At 35.7% G+C, this 11964-nt stretch overlaps 1 protein-coding gene and 1 long non-coding RNA gene across 52 annotated transcripts in view; one reads left to right on the forward strand and one right to left on the reverse strand.

Moving 5' to 3' along the window:
* LOC105230773 (twitchin) overlaps positions 1–6956 on the reverse strand; it is a 152963-nt gene extending 146007 nt beyond the window's left edge. For 24 of the 49 annotated variants that reach the window (XM_049459936.1, XM_049459935.1, XM_049459933.1 and 21 more), the window contains exons 1-4: positions 6815–6956; positions 2922–3494; positions 612–642; positions 352–514 (exon numbers count right to left, since the gene is read on the reverse strand). In XM_049459936.1, the coding sequence (XP_049315893.1) occupies positions 352–514; positions 612–642; positions 2922–3234 (507 nt within the window). In that variant the 5' untranslated portion in view covers positions 3235–3494; positions 6815–6956. The other 25 variants (XM_049459947.1, XM_049459948.1, XM_049459953.1 and 22 more) reach the window with 17 other exon arrangements.
* Positions 1–11964, forward strand: part of LOC125779607 (uncharacterized) — a 128475-nt gene that overhangs the window by 66360 nt on the left and 50151 nt on the right. The gene's annotated exons all lie outside the window — the stretch shown is intronic.

The following is an 11964-nucleotide window of genomic DNA, read 5'->3' on the forward strand; positions in this document are numbered from 1 at the left end:
GGATACCTTATTAAAGTGGTATAGTTGCTATCTTCAATGCTAACAAGTTCTGCTTTGCAAATTTTTACGATTTTAAATGGTTGAAATGAGAAATAAAAATACATTTTTTTCGTATTTTTTAAATATAAGACTTCAATAATATAATAATTTATAGAAAACCAAAGTGGTTACAGCAACATTCTTTAACACGAAAAATTTCTTGCTTGCTTTAGTAATGGACAGGGCTGCACCACAAGTGAGAGAATCTGGTATAGTTTTTTCGAAGACAGCTGTTATAAAATTTGAAAGTATGGATGGATAATATTGCACACGTACACATTGTTTAGCTATATACTATACTCGTATACTTACTTTATGCCTTGACGTTTCCTTAACAGGATTTCCATTATGAAACCAGCTAATAGTTGGAATCGGATCTGCATTGACGCGACATTCGAAGAGCAGACGTTTTCCATCATCCTCCTGTCGGATAGCGGGTTTTTTCGCGAAAGTCGGCGCGAATCCGTCGATTTGTCTATTGTAATAAAAAATGTAAGTAACAAACAAAGCATTGGAAATTCCACTAAAATAATGCAATTTAACGATTTAACATGAAAAGCAGCGAAACTTACCGATCCGAATCACTGATATCAAATTGGCCATCTTAAGGTTTTGTGCAAAAATTTAACAAAAGAAAAGCAAAGAGCGATGGTAGCATAATATGTAAAAATGTTAGATTGTAGAAAAAAATTATAATGTTAATAACTCCAGGATCCAGGATCATATATGACAGGGATGGGCACATTTTGCCCGTGCGGGCACGAGTGCACATTTTGAGGGCTAGGTGAGGGGATCATCGCGGGCAAACATGAAGAGGGAAGTGAGAGCAACGTTTACCACTCCATATTTACAAATGAGAGCAACGTATTTTCCACCACCATTGACTGATCTATCACATGTACAGTGGTGTGAAAAAATAGAAATTGTGAAGTTTTAAAATATGCTGTTTTCTTATTAAATAAAATTGTTTTTAGATACATAACATAACACATATATATTTTTTCCTAACAGTGATTAAAATTTCCCACCATGCAAAGGTAAATAAAAACAAATTTTAATGCGAAACTCTAAACTCTGCAAATTATGTTTACCCATTTTTGTTCACACAACTGTACAATTCCGATATGAAGTAAACTTCCACCCTTAAATTTGTGTACAATGTCAGTATTGCCGCAACCACTCTGCGATGAACATTAAGTTACGGAGGAATGTAATTCATTTTTTTCGCAATTTTTCTCAACTTGTTATGCCCTTCTCTCCGTAAACTGATATTCCCCTCATCTAGCACCCGTGCGCACTTTGCTAACTTTGCGGGCTAAAAATGTGCCCATCCCTGATATATGACAATGTAAATATATTAAGAACAAGAGTTCCTTAATCTGTATCAATGTGAGCTATAATCGGTTTGATACAACTTTCTTATGCATGTAACTCTGGGAATAACTATTATAGTGTGTACATATTTAGTTTATTAGAAGCGGTATGCTATAGTTGCGCGTTATGAGCAAAAACTTCAAAGCATATTAATTAATTTTTTATTGGATGTACTTTATTGAAACCATATTGTAACTAGAAAGAATAAAAACAATTAATTATCAAGTAGGATACCGCTCAAATGGCATACTCGTAGAATACTTTGCTGTACATGCGGTTTAATATATTAGTTAGCATTTTTTATGAGATGGGCTGTTGCTTACTTTTCTTTTGGTTCGTCAGCGGCTGTTCATGGACAAAAATAATGCAAAACCAGTTAAGTCATTATTGAAAACTTGTTATAAATTTTCTTGATTTTAATAAAATTACCACAAATATAAGAGTTGCATAATATAAGTGAGCTATAATCGGGGTAGCAAATAATGCATTAAAACACCAAATTGAAATAACATTTGAATATTTTTTTTTTTGAAAACTTAAAAAGAAAAATTAACCCCAAATACGTGAAAAAAATTACTAGATGCCGGATCGAAAAATGGAAAAAATTTCCACTCACATACATAATTAAGAAATAATTAACATTTTTTCGTGCTTGCGTTTTTCATGTTCCACCATTTTGAACTAAACCTCAGGCAGAGGCATCTTCTTCAATACTCTAGAGTACTGGTAAGCAAACTTATACATACCAAGGTTTTATCTTTTATTAATGTTCAATTCTTATTTTTGAATAAAAAATTTAATGTAAAATTTTTACTATTTAATTAAAAACTAAAATATATAATTTTTAATTTCAAATTTTTGAATTAAAAGTATATACAAATATAAGATTACGCTTCCCCTCAAATGTTCATATTTTGTATCAGTTTTTTAAAAAATCGAATGTTATTTTCGAAAAAAATATTTTGATAGTAAAGATTGAAGGCAACTAATGCGATCTCTCATTGGTAATATTAGAAAGGTTCTTATACTCAGCGAAAAAGGAGACTGAATTACAATCAGTATATGAAATCCATATTTGTATGCAAAATTACTCTACCCTGGCTGTAGCTGTGTGATGTTATTTTGTATTTTTTTTTAAGTAATATATTTTATCAATATATTCTTATTCAAATGATTCTTACATTAATATAATATGTATAACAATATAACACCTGATATGAACTATAATTTTTTGATACATGAATTGTTTTGAATTTTAACATGACAATAATAATCTACTTTGTTCCTGAGTTATTAATTGTGTAACTAACACGACTTTATTTTATATAAATATGTATATACATGTATATATTTGCAAAATCGACGATGATTTTGCAAAAGAGTCCTCCGTAAGGACCTTCTACAAGAATAAACGAGTATATATTTTATATATATAAGATAGCGAATATAGTTTATAGAAATGCTCAAAATATGCTGTAGATATAGATAACATAGTAAGGCATACTTACGTCTGAAATTTAAGTTTATTGATGCTGAAACCTCTCCTGATTTATTTTTTGCTTTAACTTTGTATAGCCCAGCGTCAGCTTCGATGACATCATCAAGTTCTAATATAACTGTGAATTTGTTATCAGCAATTGGTTGTGTTTTGAATTTAGTTCTTTCATTTTCTGTTAACAAATTATCACTGCGATACCATTCAATGTCAGGCTTGGGGGATGAAAACAGCTGACATTCAAAAATTAACCGATTGCCATCATCCTCTTGCCGAAGTTGTGGCTTCTTTACGAAGCTGGGAGCAAATTCTTCAGCAACTCCCATGCTGAGCGTTTAAAATAACAGAAGCACCTTTGCAAATTAATTATGAATTATTATCCATGTGCCCTTTAAAGTAGTATGCACAGAATTGGATTTTCGTTAGTAGGTGTTTAGGCGTTGCTATTGGTTTTCGAACTCTTCTAGAAGCAGGTAAAAAACGTAAGTCGGTTGTATAAATTTGGTTGGACCTTAACTAAAGATAATTTGCAGATTACTCTTAAATTATACGTTCTCTCACTCTCTAGTAACAACGCTATTGCAACCTGAAAATATTTAAAATAAATAAAAATCAGTGAGCTGTGTTTGAAATCAAAATAGAACTGCATTATACAACAAGTAAGGAAAGACTAAGTTCGGGTGTAACCGAATATTTTATACTCTCGCAATTTTAAAATTGATCACAATCAAATTTGTATCTTATTAACTTATATTAAACGTTATATATTAAAAGTGTTTTAAAATTAGAATTTACTTCCAATTGGCGAAATATATGTATGTTAAAATAATCCTCAAATAGGACATATCTGACATAAACTCAATCGCAGAGGCTAAATTTAGACGAAGGCCAAGACAAAACATAATTTTTAAGCAAACTTATGCACTTAATTTAATTAAAAAAACACACACATTTTGACCTACATAAACGGTTTAAAGTCAGGTGGAAAATCCGAAATCACAATTTTGTGAAGATATTGTACATAAATTTTGCTGAATGACCAAATTCACTATAGTTAGTAACCGAGAGATGCGTAATTCGAGGACTGATTTCAGACATTTCCGGGATTAAACTATAATATATTCAGTGTTATATTTTCTCTAGAGACTTTACATCTTGACAGATATACACATAAAATATTAGGTATATGGGAGCTAGGGCAAATTATATATTTTTTTAGCATAAAAATAAATTGTTATTGGAATTTCATTAAGATAACTCACTTATTGGCCGATGTGTGTGGCGTAAAGTCAACTGAAAATATTTATAAATTTTATTTATACTATATATGGGGGCTATGGGAAACAATATCCTGATTTTAAATACTTTCAGTACCAAGACACAAGACGATCTCTAAGTTTATTTATTATATAGTTGAGAGTGGCAACAATTTCCGGTAGAAACTCAGCCATAGACTCTGAAGTCCACATTTTTGATATCTGGGAGCTTGAACTTTTATTCATTGCGTATGTATAATGGAATTTAAAATTGAAGGTGAAAGAAGCTAATGAAATTTCAAATTGTGTTAAGTGGAAAGTAGGCTTGGTGTTTGTCCGATTTCGTTAATTTTCACACCGTAATATATATACGTTAAGGGAAATATAAAATTTTTTCTAACGCTCGATCGCGCCACGCCCATTGTTCAATTTTGTCACAAGCTCCTATGAAGTTATTCCGTGCCATTTCGGATGTGAAATTTATTACTTTTGACGCATTTTCTTAACGAGTTAGCGCACGTTTAGTAGTTTCGAGTTCGAGTGTTTTTAAGCAAATTTCACAATGATCGACGGTGATTATTTAATCATAAACATATTGCACCAGTTGTTCTGAATATATTTTCGAAGGGAGACAATCAACTTCAGAAGCGTCCCCTGGTCATGCGTTGGCCTGTATCAGCTTTTTATTCTATTAGCAATCTTATGAACAATCACCAACTTAGGTTAGGTTAGGTCGTAGGGTGATACAAAAATCGATGTATTTCACTACAGACATGTATTGTTTTTTACCCCACTTAGTGTACTAAGTAGAGAGGGGATTGTAAAATAATGTTATTAACAGAATGTGACTACATCGACAAATTCAATGAGTCCATAATTGTTTGGATCCAAATGCCTATGTAGTCGTCCCAAAACGTAGAAATGTTATGACGGGATATAACGCAAAACAGAAAGACGAGTGATATATGTAGCTGCTTTTTAACCTGAATTATGAATAAACAACATATTTTTTCACATATATGTATGTATGTATTGAATATAATTTACATATCTTGTCCAATAATATAAATTTGAAGTAGTGTTAGTTGGTAATAGTAATTAAGTTTAGTTAAAGTCGATTTTCGTTGAAGCATTATATACTTTTAGGAGTAATATTTGTTTTTAATCTGTATTAAGCTCATACATACAAAAAATTCATACTGCAACAGTACTTTAATTTTAGTTATAATAATAATCATAAAAACAAATTTGAATTTTACGCTGATCGATAGTTCCACATTTTAGGGGTCGTTAGTTTGAAGAGTTACCATTAACATTTTCGTATATATATATTAATATATATTTATATATATAATATTATGTATTAGCTTGGAGTTTACAAACAAATGTTTTAGCCAGGTATTTATTTCACGTAATTTATATACATATATGTATATACATATGTACTACTTTCCAAGCACATAAATAATTTTAGATTATTTTAAGAATGTGTTTTTTTATTATGCGACTTTTCAAGATTTTAATGGTGGTCAACGTTTACACACTCTTTAGCACTGAATGTAGCTGCATTGATGACGATAGAAAATTATTTCTGAGCGATTTTTTGGATGATATGTATATATAGAATATCACAAGTATCTTATCAAATCGCGAACCTCAGCGAGAATACTTTCGATCGTTATATTAAATTTCGTATTAATATTTGCTTACTCCCAATATACATATTATCGACATTTTTTTTTAATTTCAACTATTTCACTCGTTCAATTGTACGAATTCCTTATATTTATATACACTCGTGAATGTACACGCCTACAAGCACAGTAAAAAATACAAAGCCACAAAGCGAAGAATTCATGCGCACGTCAATCGAAGGAAATATAAAAGTTGTAATTGTTAAACGTACTTTTTTGCTACGTTTTGCCCAAATATTTTCTCTTATATATCTTTTTTCTAACTAATTTCGGAAGACTATTTTTAATTCTATACTGTGTTTGACTCAATCGAACTAAAAATACATTGTCTTACTCATAAAATATTCTTGAAAATATCTACACTAGCAAAATATGTTTAAGTGTATCCCAAAGAAAAATATGTTAACGTTGCTATTGACTTATTTCATAAATTTTACTTTTCACTGAACTTACTGCCTTTTATATATTAATTTTTTAACACATGCACACTAGTTTGCATACAAATGTATATTTGTATATAATTGTCTTATGTGCATATGCTGAATGTATTTTCGTACGTACTCAAATTTCAAAGGCATAAAATACATGGAATACAAAATTTTGTGGTATTTTAATTTAGTGCATATGTAAACCTTAAAATGCAAATTTTCTATGCTTTTTTTGCATAGCATATATTAAAGTTAGATGTTTTCGTAATAATCCATTTGAAACACCTATTTGTGAATATATGAATGCACACTTATATGTTTATTTATATGTGTAAAAGTAATTTAGAATTGTAAAATACTTCCAAGCTTGAATTTTTTCGTACGTCACAACTTATGAACTCTTAATTTCAATATTCACAATCAACTGCAGTTATTTTCTTGTCAGCGTAGTTATATTGAGTATCTATAAATATTTATCTATTCAGAACTTCACTTGTCGTCGAATAATTTGCAATAAAGCTTGCTTACTATAAAATTTGCATTCTTCACTTCAAATCACTTATTGATATTCGAGCAGCTGCACGATCTTCGACATACTCTGGACATGAGTATCTATCGGACTGAATTTAAAATAGAATATAAATTAAAATAGAACATCGGTGAATAATATCGGAGGTGAAAGAGAGAAATTCCAAAAAAAGCTGACAAAAAAAAAAGAAAACAACAAAATTAGAACATTTCTGAAAATAAAATTTTGTCGGCTGAATGTTTGTACTTTTTACTGAAAAAATTCGTAAACATTAATAAATAATACGATGGGACCGGCCATTTGCGAACGGAACCGTACAAGGATTTTTGTTTACATTTGTTTTAAGCATTTCTTTATTTATTCAATCTGCATATTTAAACTCTATCAAACAGTAATGAAATCTTAAACCATTTTAAAACTTAACGAGCTAAAGGTTGTGCTTGAGCCTGTTTGCAAATAAAAAAGGCTGGTAGATATCTTCTTTTCTTTTGGGATTCGATTTGAAATTGTACCAAGGATAGGATATTCCCAGAGATTAAGTTTGTATTTTTTTCTGCTGCCCTCTACTTCTTTCTTTACTATAGGAATACCAAGATCACTGTTAATGTTTTAATTTCGAATGGTGAATTTCTATGGTGAATCCGATATCGCTCTAAAGATTTTGAACTGTATGGCATTATGACAATGTTAGTTGCTCAGGTCGTAATCGTGATATTTTTCAGTAATTATTCTGGCTATATGATTGACTTTATACCGCATATACCGTTCCGTGCCCAAGGCATCTTTATGAAGTGTCTTTGTATGACTTTCTTTAGGTGAATCTGAAGTACTGAAAATTTGCCGTTTAAATATTTCTGAATTAATAAGAGTATTGTTGGTATATACAATAAAACATTTAAGCACGTCATAAGAGCTTAAACAATATGTTCATTGTACTCCGAAAAATATCCGCTGTTAAAATATTTCAATACAATAAATTTATTTTAACTATTAAAAATACATATTATCAGTTTACACAACCGTATTAGTTTTGCGGGGATACCAAATTCAGACACCGCGGCTTAAAGGCAGCTCCTTTTCGTGCTGTCGAAAGCAGCTTTGAAATCGACGAAGAGGTGGTGTGTGTCGATTCTCCTTTCACGGGTCTTTTCCAAGATTTGGCGCATGGTGAATATCTGGTCGGTTGTTGATTTACCAGGTCTAAAGCCACACTGATAAGGTCCAATCAGTTTGTTGACGGTGGGCTTTAATCTTTCACACAATACGCTCGACAGAACCTTATATGCTATGTTGAGGAGGCTAATCCCACGGTATTTGGCGCAGATTGTGGGGTCTCCTTTTTTATGGATTGGACACTTAAATTCCAATCGTTGGGCATACTTTCGTCCGACCATATTTTGCAAAGAAGCTGATGCATGCACCTTATCAGCTCTTCGCCGCCGTGTTTGAATAGCTCGGCCGGCAATCCATCGGCCCCTGCCGCTTTGTTGTTTTTCAGGCGGGCAATTGCTATTCGAACTTCTTCATGGTCGGGCAATGGAACGTCTGCTCCATCGTCATCGATTGGGGTATCGGGTTCGCCTTCTCCTGGTGTTATGCGTTCACTGCCATTCAGCGGGCTGGAGAAGTGTTCCCTCCATAATTTAAGTATGCTCTGGGCATCGGTGGCTAGATCACCTTGAAGGGTTCTACAAGAGTATACTCCGGTCTTGAAACCTTCTGTAAGTCGCTGCATCTTTTCGTACTACAGATTTCGTAGAATTTTCGAGCATTACCCCTGTCGGCCAGCTTATCACGCTCTTCGTACTCACGCATTTCGGGCTCTTTCTTTTTCTATCTACAAATGCGTCTCACTTCCCTCTTCAACTCTCGGTATCAATCCCATCCAACACGTATTGTGGTCGATCGTAACGTTGCGAGGTAGGCAGCCTATTTTCTCTCCGCTGCGACACGGCACTCCTCGTCGTACCAGCTGTTCTTTTGCACTTTCCGAAAACCAATGGTTTCGGTTGCAGCTGTACGTAAGGAGTTTGAAATCCGTCCCACCGTTCCCTTATACCGAGTTGTTGACGACTGCTCTCAGAGAGCAGGAGTGCAAGCCGAGTAGAAAATCGTTCGGCTGTCTGTTGTAATTGCAGCTTCTCGACGTCGAACCTTCCTTGTGTTTGTTGGCGTGCGTTTTTTGCTGCACAGAGGCGGGTGCGAATTTTGGCTGCAACAATATTGTCGTCCGAGTCGATCTTAGGACCTCCGAGCGTACGCACGTTTACAACACTGGAGACGTGTCTTCCGTCTATCACAACATGATCGATCTTGTTGGTGGTTTTTCGATCCGGAGACAGCCAGGTAGCTTTATGTATCTTCTTATGCTGGAATCAACCCATTTGGGGATGTTTCCTCGTGGAGGCCGAATTTACCGACCGTACTGCCAAAGATACCTTCTTTGCCCACCCTGGCGTTGAAGTCGCCAAGCACGATTTTAACATCGTGGCGGGGGCGTCTCTCATAAGTGCGCTCCAAGCACTCATAAAAGGCATCTTTGATCACATCGTCCTTCTCTTCCGTCGGGGCGTGGGCGCAAATCAGCGATATGTTGAAGAACCTCGCCCTGATGCGGATTGTGGCTAGACGTTCATTCTCCGGAGTGAATGATAGTTCTCGGCGACGGAGTCTCTCTCCCACCACGAATCCAACACCAAACTTGCGCTCCTTTATATGGCCACTGTAGTAAATGTCACAAGGACCTACTTGTCACTGGCCTTGTCCCGTCCGTCGCATTTCTTGGACGGCGGTGATGTCAGCCTTTATTTTCACGAGGACATCAACCAGCTGGGCAGCGGCACCTTCCCAATTAAGGGATCGGACATTCCAGGCGCATGCCCTCAAATCATAGCCTTAATTTGTTTGCCATGGTCGTCATCAAAAGGGGGTCTCTCATCCGAGGCTGTTGGAAGTTTTTCATGGGTGCGTGTTTTTACGTGGCGGGTCCCAAACCCAGCGCACAAACCTATGCAGGGGATGTTTCGCCTTCTCACTTTAGCTCGCCTTCAAACGGATGTTCTTAGGCTACTTAGGCTTTATGGTCCTTTGCGTGTTGGCCACGGCGAATATACTATGACATTGATATAGTTCAGCGTCACCGGCTACGCTGGCTAGGTCATGTTGTCCGGATGGATGAAAACACTCCAGCTCTGAAAGTATTCGACGCAGTACCCGCCGCGGAAAGCAGAGGAAGAGGAAGACCTCCACTCCGGTGGGAGGACCAAGTGGAGAAGGACCTGGCCTCGCTCGGAATATCCAATTGGCGCCATGTAGCGAAGAGAATAAACGACTGGCGCGCTGTTGTTGACTCGGCTATAATCGCGTAAGCGGTGTCTACGCCAGTAAAGAAGAAGAAGAAGGTTAATTATTTCGTTAAACCTCGAGAGATTGTACCCTCCCAGAAGTAGCTTAGCGCGGCGCATGCTTGCCGCCTGCCGCCAGTGCCGCTCTCTTTCCTCTCTCTCCTCCGAGCGGAGCAGCTCCTTAAGAGTGTGGGGTCCTACCGCTATGTATGGCTCTGGTCCCAACATCTTGGACGCTGCTGCTGTGCGGGCCAGCTCGTCGGCTTTCTCATTCCCTTTTACTCCCTTGTGCCCTGGTACCCAGATTAAGTGCCCCCGATTGCGCACGGATAGGCGGTTTAGCCTTTCTATACATTCCTCGACTAAAAGCGATTTGGTCTCGTATGATAGGATCGCTTTTAGTGCCGCTTGACTATCACTAAGAATAGCTATGCGCTGGTTGCGATAGTTGCGGCCGAGGTTGATTTCCGCGCACTGACTGATGGCAAAAACTTCAGCCTGGAAGATGCTTGGGAAACAGCCCATAGGTATGGACAGCTTAGTACGCGGTTCCGCATTATTAAAGTGACTTCAAAAATCGAAACATTATTCTTTCGATCATTACCTCACAAAACTCCTGTGAAAAGAAAAGTTCAAGTCGATCGGGCAAGGCGTTTAGGTGAAATATTCCTCAGCGACTTTGAAAACAACATTTCGAGAAAAACGCATTTAAAGCGCAGCTGTCACTCTACCTTACGGTTCCGCCTACTTTCAAACGCTTGGGGACGTCTTTACAAATATATATATAACACCTTGAAAGGAAAATGTCAATACACATGAATGAAAATCATTTTGTTGCTTCAAACTCTTTCCCTGCGCTCTTAACCAATATAAAGAGCTTAAGAAAGAAGAAAAAAATAAAATGACATTTTTTCACACAAGCCATGGGAATTATGGGGATGTAACCCATTGAGTACAATGATGACATAGAAACAAAATTTCTCGAAAAGAGGTCTCCTAACGCAAAATTGTTTTAGCACACCAACGAACTCCTGCATGACGTACATCACACCGAAATTTGTTTTCGGTGCCTCATCTTGAACCACTAAGACTATTACTGGTTTTCCTATCATAAATAGTATCAGGTAACGTCTAAACATCAATTAATCTATAAGGACATTTTTACTCATAACATATAAGCTCCCCACGTTTGAAAATGACTACTATCTCATTTTACCTTGGCTAGCAATTCTGTAGAGTGATTTTGTTTTATATTTTTATGACACCTGTGGTCGTCTGAACTTCCACTACCGTTTTCGTTTTTTCTCACACTTCAAAATACACTTTCTTGGATGTTTCTCTCGTAGTTTTCCAATTGCGCAATATTCCAGCTTCTTAAGTCCAGTAAAGATCGCAACTTGTAAAAAATTATTAAAAACCCTTGGCTGCATTTTTTCTAACTGTATCAAGCAAAGAGTACACAAAACGCGATTCCCAAGTTCCCGTTGTAGCAAAAGTTGATTTTCTGCAACCACTTGTGTGGTGGTGTTCACATTATTTCACCATTGATTCAGCTTTGAATACTTTTTCATCAAGCACGTCCCATTATTTATTTATTTTTTTTTTTTCATTAGCAGATTTGACAGAGCTCTTACATTCTCCCCAAATCCTCATCGAATCTTTTCACATTTTCTGTTAACATACTTGGATTTGGTACCGCATGATGGAAAAGTTATATTCGGATTCATAGGAAATATCTTGACGTAAGCTTTCTATATCCATCAAACTTATTACCAATGATGAATGATATTCTATTGATTTTTACA

The sequence above is a fragment of the Bactrocera dorsalis genome, chromosome 6 (genome assembly GCF_023373825.1).
Source record: "Bactrocera dorsalis isolate Fly_Bdor chromosome 6, ASM2337382v1, whole genome shotgun sequence".
NCBI classification, from domain to species: Eukaryota; Metazoa; Arthropoda; class Insecta; order Diptera; family Tephritidae; genus Bactrocera; species Bactrocera dorsalis.